At 34.4% G+C, this 18,013-nt stretch overlaps 2 protein-coding genes across 3 annotated transcripts; one reads left to right on the top strand and one right to left on the bottom strand.

The window, feature by feature from the left end:
- Positions 1-412: 412 nt before the first annotated feature.
- On the bottom strand, positions 413-4,346 carry LOC137745879 (vesicle-associated protein 2-2-like). Of its 2 annotated transcripts, none has more exons than XM_068485914.1 (9): positions 4,025-4,346; positions 3,567-3,620; positions 3,203-3,273; positions 3,011-3,092; positions 2,515-2,630; positions 2,261-2,440; positions 1,599-2,045; positions 1,315-1,392; positions 413-794 (listed from the first exon to the last, which is right to left on the bottom strand). In XM_068485914.1, exons 2-9 carry the CDS (start codon positions 3,613-3,615, stop codon positions 678-680), a joined length of 1,140 nt encoding a protein of 379 aa, XP_068342015.1. In that variant the 5' UTR covers positions 3,616-3,620; positions 4,025-4,346; the 3' UTR covers positions 413-677. The 2 variants fall into 2 exon arrangements, with proteins under 2 accessions (XP_068342015.1, XP_068342014.1); XM_068485913.1 differs by having other exon boundaries at positions 4,068-4,346.
- Positions 4,347-15,524: 11,178 nt separating this feature from the next.
- On the top strand, positions 15,525-17,473 carry LOC137745419 (acyl carrier protein 1, chloroplastic-like). Its single transcript, XM_068485380.1, has 4 exons — positions 15,525-15,683; positions 15,993-16,103; positions 16,647-16,769; positions 17,194-17,473. Exons 1-4 carry the CDS (start codon positions 15,612-15,614, stop codon positions 17,320-17,322), a joined length of 435 nt encoding a protein of 144 aa, XP_068341481.1. The 5' UTR covers positions 15,525-15,611; the 3' UTR covers positions 17,323-17,473.
- The last annotated feature ends 540 nt before the right edge of the window (positions 17,474-18,013 follow it).

The raw sequence follows: 18,013 nt of genomic DNA, 5'->3' as shown, positions 1-18,013 counted from the left end.
GAAAGTAACTTATATGACATCAGTTTATTGTTATTGTGACGTCTCAGCCCGATAATACATTATTACATTGAGACGCTATGTGTCAACACACCGAACCATTCCATGTATTTAATATTTTTCCATTTTAAATTAATAATTAAACAAGCGATTAACATAGCATAAGACCACGATCATCAAATATAAACACCATTAGAGTAGCACACATAGTTTCCTTCAAAACACCATGCCTTCAAAACAAGGAGTACATAGAGATCATATCTAGGAAAATAACTTATATGACACTAGTTTATTGTTATTGTGACGTCTCGGTCCAATAATGCATTATTACATCTAGACGCTATATGTCAGCACACCGGGCCGCTCAATGTATTTAATTTTTTTTTCATTTTAAATTAATGATTAAACAAGCGATTTACATAGTATAAGACCACGATCATCCAAATATAAACACCATTAGAGTAGCACATATAGTTCCTTCAAAACACCATGCTTTCAGAACAAGTACATAAGGCAAACCTTACAGAAAACTAAAAAACAGAGTATATCTCTACTGTGAGTAAATTTGGCTAGATTCTCCCCTCCATACCTCATCTGTACATTTATAACGGGGAAGACAGTTTCTTTTATACGTATCTATCTAACTGCCGTCGACGGTTCTAGCTTCATGCACATGTTTTTCAAGGGCGTAGACAGTATCCGAAAGCAACACTGATGATCGCCACCATACAAACAAATAGGAGAGGAAATCCGACATGGATTGTTTTCACATCCACACCTCTTCTACTCAGTCGTGCCTGCAATCATGAACAAGTCTTAATAAGTGCAAGCACGAGTGTGTAGCGTTAAGGAGATTAGCATGTGTTCGAAAAACTTGCTGCAGTCATTAGAAATCCTGACTCGTTTGCTAAACGAACGTGTTTCTGAAATTTCCTTAATATAAATGTTGTAAATGCAATGCACCTGGTTCAAAATTTCATATTTTGTAAATGCAATGCAGCTGGGTTAAAATTTGAAAAGCGGCCACAACCATTTTTATCCTCAAGATAAACCCAACTGCGCAATTTACAGTACATGGTAAAATATGCGCAGTTGAAGAAAGAACAGTAGGATGAACATTACAACAAACCCGAAATAAAACTTGAAAAACAGTTCAAAACATTTGAGCTCAGATCATTTGACAGTGGGTTATCCAAGCCTTCCACAGGTAATAACCACACGACCACGACCAGATAATTCAGACTTCTGCGGATTCATCACTAGACAAACAAAAAGGGTTGCGAGAATATAAAAAAGGAAGGGGTGCGAGAAATTTACTAATTGCTCCTGCATAATTCTCGTTTCTTGAATGCTTGAACTCCTCTCCTCTGTTAGCTTTAAAATAGTAACTTCAGCCTGAAAAACAAAGAACGGAAACCTGGTTAATATTGCATTTTGAAAACTGTTCATGTAGTGTATAACCACTAAACAAACTCTTTGGATGATGTAGAGGAATACTGCTAGAGCCTAGAGGTCAGTTTCTACAAGCAACGCACAGACAAATAATAAGAATCACAATAATGTCATATGTTTCGAAAGAAAATTCTGTTCAAGACCAAAACCTGGCTCAGCTTTAATTCAAGTGCATTTAGCTTTGATTTCATCTCTTGGATATCCTTAACTAACTCCAAATCTTCCACAATCTTTGTTGCATTCAACTCCACATCTTTTGCCAGTTTAAACTCCATAGCCTTCGGCGGTTTCAATTCCACATCCTTTGCTGATATTAGCTCCACATCTATTACTTGTTTCAACTCCGCCTCTTTTTTTGGTTTCAACTCTGCCTCTTTTTCTGGTTTCACCTCCATATCTTTTTCTGGTTCCAAGGCCTCATATTTTGCTGGCTTCAGCTCCACGTCTTTTGTTGATTTCAACTCAAAATCATTTTCTGGTTTCAGCTCAACGTCTTTTTCTGGTTTCAACTCTACATCCTTTGACGGTTTCAACTCAGTCTTCGTTGATGGGTTTGGCTTCTCACTAGTAGCTGTGAACTTCACATCGTTAGTAACCTGGTCCAAAATAAGAACCCAAAAATGAGATTCCGGAAGTGAATTTTGCACGGTGTACTTGAACCACATAACAGCATACCAAGAAATTATTCCAACTTCCTGAAAAAAATCTCCTACGCTGAGTTTTCTGCAAGCCCATGGGAGGGAAGGAAGGAAGGGGAGGGGGAGTGGGAGAGAGGAAGAGAATCAAACACTGCCAAAATAGATTCTCTAACCTTGTTCAGCGGAGGGAGGATTTCAACTCCACCAAATTGATCTTTTAGAAATGAATGTTCATGACTGAGCCCCTGCTTCAAGTCTACCTTCATTGGTGACAGCGTTGGTGAGTTGGGTGGACTAACGAGGGTAACTCTTAGCTTTTTCTCTTCAACGTACTTGCCACCATCTTTAGAAAACTGTGAATGTAAAACATAAACTATGAGAAATCAATACAAAATCTCAAGACCAAAAATAACTACCAAGACTTTACCATGCTAGATGTAATATCCTCCTCAGTTGTCGCAGAAGAAACAATCGTGCTCTGGATTAAGAACTTATCTTTGCAATCCATGTCTGTCATACTGGTTCGTGGTGCTTGCATCATAACTATGTTGACAAAATTTAAATGGTTATAACAAGACCCAGTAAAGAAGAAAACTATTAGAAAGTTATGCAATTTAAAACCAAAGAAATGATGTCATTACATTGTGATTCACATGCCAAAAAAATGAAGCCTAAAGCATGTAAAAGCAACCCGAAAACCTTATAGTAGCAAATCTACTCTATCCACAAGGAGACAGCATGTATAAAAAATGTCAATGTATGGTTAATCTTTTTCTCCTGTCATCTTAAACCAAAAATTCAGAAGTGGAACTTAAGCGTCAAAGTTCATGCTTCTCTACATACCGACAAGTAATATTTACATGAACAATCAAACATTAACACGTGCTTGAAATGTACCAAATGAGATACATGAAAAAGCATACCTGAAAACTCAGAAGTTGAATTCGGCAAGACAACACCAACATTTGGGCGCACACAGTATTTCTTAGGGGATGTAGTCTTAACCTGCGAATTTCATCACTAAATTACAACCCATCTAATATTTCATCATACTCAACCAAATGCACGTATGCTGTTTTCACTAATTTGAAAAACAAACAAATTGCAATACGCACCTTAAAAGCAACATAGTTGTCAGTCAGGTTGGTAAGCCGAATCGAGCATGAGCTTTGCTTCTTCAATTGAACTACGAGAAATATTTCGCCATCAGTCTACAATTCAAAAGCAATGGACAAACAAAACATAACATATCTAACAAGAACGTGAATCAATCTGTTCAGTGTTCATAGTTTCAAAATCGATCTTCTGTTCGGTACAAAAAATCTAGAAAAGATGTAAACTACATGATATCAGCAAAACCAGTAAGTCAGAACACCAAAACGTTAAAAAAATTCAAATAACGATTATTGTAGCGATCGAATAAACACTAAATCAAAAAGAAAATGATTAGCATTGGTCATCAATCAATGACGAACTTACATAAGAACTTCAATTCCTTTGGCTGAATCTCTAACAGCTGCGTACTCATTGTTACTGCATAGCAATGAAACAATAAAAATATTATCAGAAATAAAAAATTCCTTCAGAGTCCACATATATGATAGTATATGTTAGCGACTAACCGGCTGTTTGGTTGCTGAGAAAATCTCAGAAACAAAAATTTACTAATCGACTACGAATATGATTCAAATTATCGAATCCTTGGGGTCCCAGCAGAATAATAATTAACGAAAAGTCGCGAAAAAGTTTTGGAGCACTAGATCCCAAAACAAAAAGAAGAGATTCGCGATTCGCAATAAAGTTTGCCGCGGAAATCGAACTCAATCAAATTCCATTTTCCCGCACTCTGCTTTCTTTTCTTTTTCTTTTTTTTTTTCTCAGCAACCAAACAGGACACAACACAGACCAGATAACAAATCAAGTACAAAATCACTAACACAGCGTTGAGAGAGAGAGAGAGTTGACTCGCTTCTCACTCACTCGGATCGTCAGAACGCGTTCACCGGGGATGGACTTCGGAAAACGACGACGTTTGGATCACAGAGAGAGAGGAGGAGGAGGGGAAGTTGCGGAAGCGTTTACCGAGGGAGAAACGGTGAGGAAGTAGAAAGGCCGCGTTTGGATGAATTATATAACATAATCGATGGAACAAGGATGGAAAGGTGATTTGGTGGAATCGATGAATCCAAGCAGGTGGTCAGTCGCTGGATTCTAGAGAGAGAGAGAGAGAGGGAGGGAGAGGAGAGAGAGAAGGCCGTGTTTGTGTGTGTGGTGGTCTGAAGTATTACGGTGGAAGCTTAATGATATATTGACGGGAGAAAGTGACGGGCAACCAACCCGAAAGTAGTATTCCTGCTGGTGAGCGTTAGTTGTACCCGCCGTTAGGACGGTGGGAAACTCCGTCTTACTCTTACTGGGTCGGGTTCTACCGACTCCTGTTTTCGGTATTTTACCTCAATGGGTCGGGTTGAAATGAGGCGGGAGCAAAAACAAAGGAAAAACAGGCTCCGGGAAAAGTACACCAGATCCCTTCATTCAAATGTTGACACCGTGGAATGTACGATCTGGCAAGTCCCTCCTCGCTAACCGCTCCTAGTTGGAAAAGAATCCTTCTGGGGATCCGGAAGATTCTGCGATCATGTAAGTTTTTCTATATTGTACGATCAAAAATTATTTTAAATTTTAAATTTTAAATTAAATATAAATAGTACTTAACGAAAATTAACCGCACGATATACGATGAACGGTCATAATCGTCGGATCCCCATGAAAAAGATTTGGCAAGAATCTTTTTTCCTCCTAGTTATTGAGATTCACTTTAAATTTTTGTGTTCAGAGCTGTGGAGTGAAAGATTTGGATTGCTTAATTTCAATCATACGCCTTTTATTGGGCCCACTAAAAATTCTAAAAAAATTGAACGGCCTGGATCTATTTATCTTTCTCTTCAACGGTCATAATTTCTTAGTCGGTAAAGCTTAGGGCATAGAGATTTGAAGTGGATCTCTTTCCTGCTATAGGCACGTCCAAACTACAACGAGCCTATTTTTTTGGTTTTGCTTCTATAACCGCTTAAAGAGTTTTTTAGTAATTAAGAGCGTTTATAACATCTTCTTCTTTTAGTGTAAATAATATTGTTTGTTGAAAAAAAAAAAAAACGTTTATAACGCTTAAAGTATTTATATGTCATAAAAGCATTTTATCGGACATACAAGTATTTCCATGGACCTCGTGTGATTGGTAAATTAATTCAAATATCAAAGCATCACATCCTTTGACAGAAGCTCATCGTGGCATTGGAATCACATCTCCAACTTAAAGACTTTTTGGGAAGACTTTAAATATTCAAATTTTATGGACGAGAATTTCCGTCCAGTCGAATTGAACCAAATAAATACTAATTATATTGGGCTTTTGCATAAAATTAGCGAACAAAGTGGGATGTGACAAGGTTCGAGAGCTATAACATCAAGGTCAAAGTTCCTTAAAAGTTAAAACAAATATAAAGGTTGAGAAATACTTGGAGGATTCTTTTAAAAGTATAATTTTTTTATGAATTTTTTGTCACTTTATGTCTTTAGCGTCTTTAGCATAAAGTTTTTTAATGGTGATATGAAAATTAACATTAAACTGTGATAAGACAGAGAGTTCATAGAAAGATTCACTTTGAGAGGGTCCCTTCAGCATTTCTCAAAACAGTTTTGGGAATGTTTTTGCTCCTCGCCTTAAGTGATAATGATGTTTACTACCCTATTTATAATCAATTGATAAGTTTAAATTTCGAGATTCGTGCGGTAAATAGATATAAATATCAAAATTTAAACTCATCCAAGACACAAATTTCAAAATTTAAACTTATCTAACGGTGGCAAATAGGATAGTGAGAATTACCACTACTTGAAGATGGTTAGCAAAGACGCTCCCAAAGGGTTTTCATAATTTTTTAGGAGAAGCTATTAATTTGGTCATGCAAAGGGAAGGCCAAGAAATTTTTGTTGCATATCCCATCCGAATTTCTTGCTCATCCAAAGTTAACCAAATTAAAAATTCAAGTTCAAATGATTCTATTTTAAATCAAAAATTCGAAAAAAAATATATACTACATAGTTTACGGCTCGTTTGAGAGTGGAAGCACATTGGTGCATGAGTGCTTTTGTAATAAGTAATTTTGCTAGGAAAAAGGTTTCAAATATTTACTCGAAAAGCATTTGGAAGTGGTTCAGGAAGAAACGCTTAAAATGTGCTTCCATAATTCAGAAATACTTTAAACTTTTAACAATTAATTTTTGGAATACACTTTTTGACGTTACAAAATGTCTCAAACAAGCTCAGTTTCTATATCACAAATTGATATTCATGAAGCAATATCGCTTATCTACCTTGGTGCGGGTTTGATTTTCACAAATCCTCCTCTTTTTAACAATTAACAATTAACGCAATAACGTTGTTGTTTGTAAAAATTAAAAAAAAAAAAAAAATTCAGAAGTTTAACAACCAACTTTTTCAGGCCCATTAAGTCGAAGTCATTTGTACCGTCGGTCCATGACGAGCCGGACGACCATTTCAACAGTCACTCTGTCTAGCTTCCCCGCTTCACTCTCTCTTGCCTTCTGTCACAGTACACGTGTCAACCACAGAATCATTCTCACCGCTCCATGAATACCAACCTGCCAACGACCCTCTCTCACACGCTCCCCTCCCCGGTCCCGCCGTCTGAGTCTCTCCCCCTCCTCCTGTAATTTGATCTCGCCTGAACTCCATCAATGGCCACCGTCACCGGAGCCTCCTCGATCTCCCTCCTCCGCTCCTCCCCCAACAGTTCCACCAAAATCTCGTAAACACCATTTCTTCGATTTCTCTGTTATTTTACCATCTTGATCAATTTTAGGTTTTTTTATAGTTCACTTTATTTGCTGTTAATTTTTAATTTTAGTAACAATTAATCATGTTGATATAGTTTTTATCGATTATATAGCTTAATATTTTGTTGTGTTGGTGTTGGAATTATGTGATTTTACATATATGATTGTATTTTTGAAATTCTACCCAATTGCGCATGTTTTGATTGGTACTGATAAAAAATGCACGAACAATTTGAATTTTACTGAATTTTTTATTTGAATTTTGTTGAATTATTCATTTTTGAACAGGCATTATCCAGGACAAATGGTTATGGAAGAAGCTCACTTTCTTTCGGGTTGCAGCAACGCTCCTTGCGGCTTCGTGTTTCCTGCGCTGTATGTGTTTCTGTTTGAACTGTTCTTATTTTATGCTTAGATCTTTACACCTTGTATTCTTCATGGACAATAATTTGTTGTTTCGTCCTAAGTGTCAAAAGTTTCAGTCTTCAAGTTCAAGGTTTAGTTTAGTTTACGTGCACAATTCAATCCGAGCTTTATACTGACAACGCAACAGTGTAAAGCTCGGTTTTGAAATGAAATGACAATATATATTAAAACTTTTGTCACAACAATATTTTACTTACTTTTTAACTAATTTTTTTAGGAGAAATTATGTTTTTATCCTTCTTTTTATTATTTCATTGATTAAAATTCTATCATTTTTCATTTTTTGATCAAGGTCATTGGGTATTAATAACATCATTAATTATTTCTAAATATATTCATTTAATGTTAAAAATGTTACAATTAGTATATTTATATTTATAACTAAATTTTTTATCATATATTTTTAGTTTTAGTTTTAGTTTGTATCCATTTTTAATTTGTAATTCTTTTTTAATTTGTACCAATTTTCTTTTCAGTTTTAATTTTGTACCCATATATTAATTTCTTTTTGTGACCATATTTCTTAAAGTTTATTTGTATTTGTACCCATATATATATATTTTTATTTGTACTTTTTATTTTTGCTAAATGTACCCATGCTAATTATATGTACCTATTCATGTAAAAAAATTTATTTTGTTCTATGTAGAATGTACCATTTTTTTTATATAAAATCTATTCAATTTTTTTAATCCATTTTTAAACTTATATGGGTACATTCTTTTTTCTTTGATTTTAAAATGTATCCATGTCAAGTTTAATGGAAGAAATTTACTAATTTTATTAAGCCTAATATCTTTTTTTTTTTTTTTTTTTTTTGTAATTTTGAAGAATGTACCCATGTTTATATATATACACACACACAATAATATATTTATATTTTAATATTTTTAATCCCACAAATTATGGTTTTTTATTTAAAATCTCATTTATATAAACAACTAAAATTTTTAATTTTTAATTTAAAAAATATAGTAACGTATATAGAAATAAATTATCACATTCATTTCAGGGACCTCGATCAAAAATTAAAAACCAACAAGGTTTCAATCAAAGAATATTCATAGCTAATGACCACATCCAAAGTCTTCCTTTTTTTTATCCATGCTCAGTACTTTTTGATATTTCCCAATCACATACCCTGCATGGATCTATATCTTTTTTACTCCATCCCTAGCCATCTCTTGCTGCAAATCTTGATTTATTCTTTAAGATATTCCATCATTTTTATACAAGTATTTGTTTCTCGTAAATCACATTGAATAACATCCACTCTAACCTTGATTAACTCAATGTCATTCCTCATTTCATCTAGATATGCAATAACTTCTAAGTACCAACTCAACCAGTGGCAACTACTCCTGGGTCTGGCTCATCTGTGTTGCTCCAACTTGCCAAATTCCAAAGGTTCCCTAGTCATCCCAAGTTTAGAATTCAAAAGAAAAAGATTGAAGAGGCCAAGGATCTTCTACAAGCATAGGTGAATCAAGATTTTGATGTGGGACAAGTTGCCAAGCCAACCAAAGATGTGCTTGATGCCATAGCTCTTTTAGCTAAGACATGCGTAATTCCTCAAGTCCATCAGGAAGCCCTTATCCCTCATTTTATTGCCATTCTTGAAACTCATCAGGAATTCCTAGAGGCATTCCCAATAGCAGAAGAAGCAAAACAATTTATTAATCATCATTCTGTTAGTCCCTCTATCATTCAAATCTTTTGTGATGACTGTACTGCCCTTGGTGAAGGGATAAATGTTATCTATGGTCGGGTTGATGCTTTAAGGATAGAATTAAAAAAACTTGAAGCAAAACAAAATGAACTAGAAGCTGACATAAAAAGCAGGCTTGAGGCTGTTTCTCCCTTCCAACTAGAATGTGAACAAATCAGATAGCTGAAAAGGAGTTGGAAGTCCAAAAACATGAGCTTCTCAAAGCCAGAATGAAGGCTGAGTTTGATCAGTGTGCTACTCTTATCAAGTCTAAAACATACGCAAAAAAGAAAAGAAAAAAATTGAAATCACGCCTACATCATGGCAGCCCTAGCATTATCCAGGGCATCTCACCTATCTTCTATACACTTGTTTTGCAGCACTACCACATACCCACATAAAGCAGTTTGGTTTTCCATTACATTACCCAGGCTGCTACTGTTGAAAACGACCGTCCTTCAATTTCGTAAATTATATTCTGAATCATTAATATTTGATTTTGCACCCACAAACCGTGTTCAGTTGCAGGGGAACAAGAGTTTAATGGATAGTAAAACGCATTATAGATCGGGTCTGAAACTGCCAGCGGAGTAGCGTTTACAGAAAATTGAAATTGTGGCCTAGCCATTTAAAAGATTTGGGAAGAGAGAGAAGTAGAAATTGAAGGGAGTAACTTTGTGAAGTAAATGTTAGTACCTTGTATTTAAACTTTGCGAAGTAAATAGCTATGCAACTACCTCCTGGGAAAATTATAATGGTAGTCATTCACATTGTTGGACGATGGATTGAATTGATGGGAAATTGAAAGGACTGAGTTTGCAGCTTTAAGGGGGTAGCATTGATAAACAGGGGCGTTGGGAAGCGAAAAGATGGTTAGGGATGGGGTAAAAAAGATGTAGATCCATGTAGGGTATGTGATTGAGAAATATCAAAAAGTAATGAGCAGGGATAAAAAAACTTAGTCAAAAAGTACTGATTAGTAAGTAAAATATTGTTGTGACATAAGTTTTAATATATATTGTGATGGTGTAAATTTTAATGTAGAGAGATTAGGACTTGGGAATCTAGATATTATATCTGGATGAGGAAATTTAAGATTATTAAGAAATTTTAAAACGAATGGAATAGAAATGACGAAATTTTATTTTTTAGAATTTGTGAATGTTCTTATTTGGTTAACTTAAAAAAACAATGGAATTTGAAACAGATTTTGTTGTTTTTAAACTCTCACACATGAAAATTCAGAAATGACATCTATTTACATGGAATTTAAACTTGGGAATTGGAGGTTCCAAATTCTAAGTTTTTTTTCCACGCAGAAATTCTAAATTTTTATCAAAATTCCAAATTTATTTCCCTTTGTCCAAACATAGTTTATATTACTTGGAGAGAAGTTCCTCACCTTCTTATTACTATAAATAAAAACACTCTTTATTACTATAAATAAAGGCGCAGAGATTGGAGCTTTGCTGCTCGTCTGGCATCATTATAACATCTTTGGATTTGGGACTATACCGTTTTGTGTTTTCCGTTCATTTTCTTTGAACTTATTTGGGTTTTCATTTTTTGTTGCTAATTTGATTTTATTTATTTATTTATTTTTGAATAATACAAGGGTGATCAAAATTTTAAACCAAGTTTGTAAACCAAATGATGTGTTATCAATAAAAAAACAAACATGTTAATCGACACTTGATTAATAATAATCCAATCATCTATAACCACAAAGTTTAGTCTCCCTAGCATTATGATTTTTTTTTTTTTAATTTCAGTTGTCACGTTATGTTCTGTTTAGAGAGAATTTAATTTTTTTTAGTTGAGGATTATGTTTGATTTTTAGAAATTAATAAAAAATCAAAGTGCTATTGACGGGCCGCTGTGGTGGTGATCCATGGCGGCTGTTCGGGAGGAAGTGCAGAGAGGAAAAAGGTATGGGGAAGACGAGACGAGACGGCGATAGATGTAGGTGGTGGCCCTAATTTTTTTATATTTTTTTTTTTGTGTTGCTGACCACTTGTTTGATGGTAAAAATTTATCATTCTTTGTTTTAGTCTCTAAAAATTTGAGTATGATTGAATTGAAATGTATCATCGTTCTTTAAAATTAAACATTGACATGTACCAACACAATTTATTCTCAAACTAAAGTGTACATGTGCTAAATTAGACGTATTCATATCAAATTAAACTATATGCTTACTAACTTGAAACATACACGTTCCGAATGAAAATGTACCCATATTAGCTTGAAACATACCGATAAGTTTTAGGGTTACACGTAACTTGCCGTTAACTTTTTACATACCAAAATTATGATAATATAAATGTACCAGTAGCTTGGTATGTATCCAAACAAAAAACAAAAAACATATCAAAATACTAATTTGTACACAAATTTGGATTATATAACATACCAATAATATACCAAATTATTGCTATGCTATTTTTTAATATATATATATATATATATATATATATGGGTATGCATATTTTGTGTGCAAATTTTTGGGTTAGCTTTCGTGCCTAACATAGTTTATTTATTTATTCAGACGATGTGTATTTCTAGAATTTTAATATTTTTGTGTGACGAAAGTTAAAAAGAATCCTTTAAGAAACAGACGTCATGGTTTGCATATTTTTGTTCAAAATAATCATTGAAAATGGTGATAAAATAAGATTCCTAAAATAAGTAACAAATCAGTTGCGTAAATAACATGCGTGATACTTTGTATATTATTTAGAGATGCACATTGTTCATTTTTTTTTTCATGTGCGTATGTTGAAAGTTTTGGCAAATTGCTCACAGAGCTTTTTGCCATATAAGGGTATGGAATCTTTTCCATCTTACACGAATTCAAAACTGTTTTTCACCCTTTCTCTAAGGGTACACATCTGCTACACTGCATGAGTAACCAAAGTCGTATATCTATTTCCAGCCAAGGCATAGAAATGGGAATTGGATTCTCTTCGAGGCAAAGTCTTGGGATCCTTTTGACCCACTACCACGGACCGTTAGATACAATTATTATAATTTTAGAAGGATTCTTCTGTTTGTAGCTGTTGAATCAAAATCCAACGTTTCGTGTTATTGAGTCAGGAGGATCCCAATGATTTACCTGAGAGAGGGGAGCCAATTCCATAGAAATGTATCATTTTCCCATTTGGTTTTACAGAAACATATCTTCTTTTAGCCAAAGTCAAATCTTATAGAAAAGTATCTTTTTCAGCCAAGACATAGAAACGTATTTAACTCTCCACAAGATCCTGGGAATATAAAGCTTTTAGAAAGTTCTTCTTGTACAAAAAATAAAGCATCCATGAAAAAGAAACGCAGGTACCAAATTTCATAACACACTCTCAGTATATTATTTTATTTTTGGACGGCTTGAAAAGAAACGCAGGTACCAAGTTTTATAGGACAAATAGTTGGATACTTGAAAAAGAAAAATTTCAACTATTTAAATTATGACACTTGAAATATCAGATTACGTTTTTGACACATTGAAAATTACTCAACATAAAGAAAACCATAAGTTGTTCCTTAGATTTTGCGTTAACGATGCTTTTGGTATCCTTGGAACATCTCATCCATTACCCAAAAAGTAATGCTATTCATACTATGTTTTTATACCACATTTTCATACCATCTTAGGTGGCATTTGATGTGGACAACCACATCATTTGAATTAATCAGTTTTTAAATTTAGTTCATTATTTAATAAACTAATAATTAAGAAAAACTAGTTAATTAAATGATGATTGTGGTAGACGATGAGTCTTTTTCCTTCATTTCTTTGGGTTTTGCAAATTTTTCAAATGATGTGGCTGTCCACATCAGATACCACCTAAAATGGTACAGAAATATGGTATAAAAAAATGGTATGAATATCATTAATATTTTATTAAAACGGAACAAGGTTTGGAATTGGCTACTTCACTGCTTTTATTTGATGTGATAGACAAATTTAGTTGTTGACTTTCTCTACTATTTCAATTAATGTTCTCTGACACTTTTCTCCCTGTGTTTTTCTGTAGGATCTCACATCTCCTTGGAAATGACTTTTCTGTCAAATCACATCATGCTCTCATATTTTTATTACTTTTCCTTGTTACCATCACTGTTGCATCATCATCATTTGCTGCCACCTCTTCAGAAGTTATTCCATGTCTAGATGAAATGAGGAATGACATTGAGTTAATCAAGGTTAGAGTGGATGTTATTCAATGTGATTTGCGAGAAACAAATACTTGTATAAAAATGATGGAATGTCTTAAAGATGAAATCAAGATTTGCAGCATGCTGACAAATACTTAAAAATCTGAAAAATTGAACGGCCACGATCTATTTCTTTCTCTTGAACAATATGAATCTCTTAATCGGCGAGCTTTGGGCACAGAGATCTAAAGTGGATCTTTTTCCTGCTATAGGCACATTCAAACTCTAACGAGTCTATATTTTGGGTTTTGTTTCCATAACCTCTAAAAGAGTTTTTAAGTAATTAAAAACATTTATAACGTCCACTCTCTTTAGTGTAGATAATATTATTTGTTCAAAAAATGAGCATTTACAATGCTTAAAGTATTTATATGTCATAAAAGCATTTTGTGGGACATAAAAGTGTTTCCATGTGACCTTGTGTGATTGATAATTCAAATATCAAAGCATCATATCCTTTGACGGAAGCTCATCGTGGCATTGGAATCACATCTCCAACTTAATGAGTTCTTCAAATTTTATGGACGAGAATTTCCGTCCAATCGAATTGAACCAAATAAATACTAATTAAATTGGGATTTTGTATAAAATTAGCGCACAAAGTTGGGATGTGACAAGGTTCGAGAGCTATAACATCAAGGTTAAAGTTTCTTAAAAGTTCAAACCAACATAAAAGTTCAGAAATGTTTGAAGGGCTCTTTTAAAAGTAGAATTTTTTACACCTCGTATCTTCGGAACAAAGTTTTATAACGTTGATATAGAAATTGACATTAAACTGTAAGATGAAAGAAAGTTCATAGAAATGCTCATTTTGAGAGGGCCCCTTCAGCATTTCTCAGAAAAGTTTTGGGAATGTTTTTGCTTCTCATCTCAAGTGATAGTGATGCTCATCATCCTATTTTTATAATCAGTTGATAAGTTTAAATTTCGAGATTTGTGCGGTAGATAGACATAAATATCAAAATTTAAACTCATCCAAAACTCAAATATCAAAATTTAAACTTATTCAACGATAATAAATACAGTAACGAGAATTGCCACTACTTGAAGTTGATTAGCAAAAACGCACCCAAAAGATTTTCATAATTTTTTAGGAGAAGCTATTAATTTGGTCATGCAAAGAGAAGAACGAGAAACATTTGTTGCATCTTGTCTTATCCCATCCGAATTTCATGCTCATCCAAAGTTAACCAAATTAAAAATTCAAGTTCAAATGATTCTTATTTTAAATCAAAAATTCGAAAAAAAAAACTACATATTTTACGGCTCGTTTGAGAGTGGAAGCACATTTGTACATGAGTGCTTTTGTAAAGAGTAGTCTTGCTAGGAAAAAGGTTTCAAATGTCTACTCAAAAAGTATTTGGAAGTGCTTAGGAAGAAACGCCTAATGTGTTTTTATAATTTAAAATTACTTTGAACTTTGAACACTTAATTTTCAGAATACACTTTTTGACGTTACAAAAAGTCTCAAATAGGCGCAGTTTTTATATCACATATTGATATTCTTGAAGCAATATCGCTTATGTATCTTGATGCGGGTTTGATTCTTATAAATCCACTTGTTTTTAACAATTAATAATTAACACAATAACATAAAAAATTATTTTTCAGAAGTTTAACAACCAACTTTTTCAGGCCCAATGAGGCCCATTAAGTCAAAATCATTTGAACCGTTGATCCATGACGAGTTAGATGACCATTTCAGCAGTCACTCTCTCTATTAGCTTCTCTTTGCTTCGGAATTGGATCTGCTTCGGATCTTAGTGTACAGAGCATAGAGATCAATTTATATGGACTACACAAATTCAATTAAACGGTCTCCATTAACTCATTTTTTTGACTACCGCACAAAATCAACGACTTTGATTTCTTTTACACAGCAATTAGTGGTCCAGATGAATTGATCCATAGGCTTCAGACACAGCGAATCCAGTTCCCTTTGCTTCACTCTCTCTTGCCTTCTGTCACATGATCAAGATCCTCTCTTAAGCAAATGGTGAGGATCCTCCTGACCAGGCCCATCGGACCGTTCAAATTTTATCCAACGACTATGATTATTATAACTTTTAAAGAGGTTCTATGTTTGTAGCTGTTAGATAAAATTTGAACGGTTCGATGGATCTGGTCAGGAGGCATTTGCTTAGGAGAGGATCCTGATCCTCTGTCACAGTACACGTGTCAACCACATAATCCTTCTCACCGCTCCATAAATACCAACCTGCCAACGACCTCTCTTCCCCACTCTCCCGTCCTCGGTCCCGCCGTCTGAGTCTCTCCCCCTCCTCCCGTAATTTGATCTCGCCGGAGCTCTATCAATGGCCGCCGTTACCGGAGCTTCCTCGATCTCCCTCCTCCGCTCCGCCCCCCAACAGTTCCACCAAAATCTCGTAAACCCCATTTCTTCGATTTCACTGTTAATTTACAATTTTGATCATTTTTAGTTTTTTTATAGTTCACTTTATTTGCTGTTAATTTTTAATTTTAGTAACAATTAATCATGTTGGTATAGTTTTTATCGATTATATAGCTTAATATTTTGTTGTGTTGGAATTATGTGATTTTACATATATAATTGTATTTTTGAAATTCTACCCAATTGCGCATGTTTCGATTGGTACTGATAAAAAATGCACGAACAATTTGAATTTTACCGAATTTTTTATTTGAATTTTGATGAATTATTCATTTTTGAACAGGCTTTATCCAGGACAATTGGTTTGAAGTCAGTTTCACTTGCTGGTTATGGAAGAAGTTCCCTTTCTTTCGGGTTGCAGCAGCGCTCCTTGCGGCTTCGTGTTTCCTGCGCTGTATGTGTTTCTGTTTGAATTGTTCTTATTTTATGCTTAGATCTTTACACTTTGTATTTTTCATGGACAATAATTAGGTGTTTCATCGTAAGTGTCAAAAGTTTCAGAGCTCGTTTGGATGTGCTTTTAAAATGACCGAAAACGCTTTTGGTGAAAATGTTTTTAGAACGAAATTTTAGTAAACATGCAAGTAAATCCTAAAAAAACACTTAAATTACTTCCTGGAAGAAGCACATAACTGGTGCTTCTTGCAGAAAGCACTTTAAGTGCTTTTGAAACCTAAAAATATTTTCTCTAAAAGCGCTTTCAGTCATTTTAAAAGTACATCAAAACGGGCCCTCAGTCTTCAAGTTCAAGTTTTGGTTTATGTGCACAATTCAATCCGAGCTTTATACTTGCAACGCAACAGAGTAAAGCTTGGTTTTGTAGTGAAACGTGAACATTCTTTTGTGAGAAAGCCGGCCTTTATTTGAAAAACGTAATAAGTGACAGTCATCTTGTTGTTGTGAGTTGTAGTAATGCTAACTGTTTGCCATTGAGCAGGCCAAACCAGAAACAGTGGCGAAGGTGTCTAAGATAGTAAGGAAGCAACTTGCATTGCCAGATGACTCTGCTGTTACTGGCGAGTCAAAGTTTTCTGAACTTGGAGCTGATTCTCTCGATACGGTACATTCTATAATTGTTAATATGTTAACATGCTACTTGACACATTGTTTTTCCTGAATTTTGTCTTCCTGTAAGCATGGTTTTGCTCTGTTTGTAAGCTAGAGATCAGCCGTTGATTTTTTTTTCTTTCTTCCGGTTGTTGTTTATCTGCAAACTTGTTACATATAATTCTTAATCTCCCTTATAATGGATCTCTCTTCAACCGGAGTCGTTCTATCCTGTTCTTGTTGAAATATTTGACCTTTTTATAATTTCAAGTATTTTATTGCTAGGGAGTGAAAAATTAAGAGACCATCAGGATATTTTTTGGCATCAAACTTTAAACTTTTCTTGTTTTTCTATCCGCGTTAGTTACGTTTCCTGTAGTTACGTACATTGTCATATGTTGTACTTCCAACTTATTTTGATGTAAATCCACATCCAGGTTGAGATTGTTATGGGACTTGAGGAGGAATTCGGTATTAGTGTGGAAGAGGATAGCGCTCAGACCATTGCAACTGTGCAGGATGCCGCGGATCTTATTGAGAAGCTCATTGAGAAGAACAAGGCTTAGAAGCGATGGAAACAGAGTCGAGTAGTATTTTCATATCCTAGCCCGCTTTAGAGATAAGTACTTGGTAAACTGGTTTTGTACTCAGTCGTTTTGTGTTAATCCGAACCTTGTAGTTGAGTGGTTTTGCTTATGAAGTTAGAATTTTCGAGTTTGTGTTATGTTTTTCGATCCCTTTCTTTTGCTCAGTGGAATTCTGATCGCTTGAAGAATAACCTTACAATGTCTGCTGACATATTTCAAGTGACATTCTAGGTAGAACAGTTCACGGAAAAGGCAAATTAAACTTATAACATCTTTGCTAGTTCTAAACTAGTCTTGGGCCCTGTTTGAAAATATTTCTTTTAGAAGCACTTATCCTCATAAGCGTTTTTAGTAAAAGCACTAATGCTAATCACATTGAAATGCAAGTGCTTCCAAATGGAATGGCATAACTAGTGTTTCTTTCAAAAAGTCAGGTGCTATACTTTTGATAATATGAAAAGTTGAAAATGCTTAAAAGCACTAGTGTCTATAGGATTGAGATCTTCTCTGGATCTCAACACTCCAGAGCCCATAGATTGAGAAATTTGGATTACATGATTTAAATTGAACGGTTTGAACACCGGAGCCCATAGATTGAGAAATTCGGACTATATGATTTAAGTTGAACGGTTTGAAATTTTTAGTCCGAGTTAGGTGGGTCAGTGTGATG

This window comes from Pyrus communis, chromosome 9 (genome assembly GCF_963583255.1).
Source record: "Pyrus communis chromosome 9, drPyrComm1.1, whole genome shotgun sequence".
Taxonomy (NCBI): domain Eukaryota; kingdom Viridiplantae; phylum Streptophyta; class Magnoliopsida; order Rosales; family Rosaceae; genus Pyrus; species Pyrus communis.
Note: the sequence above shows the minus strand (reverse complement) of the source record. Positions and strands in the feature narration are given on the sequence as shown.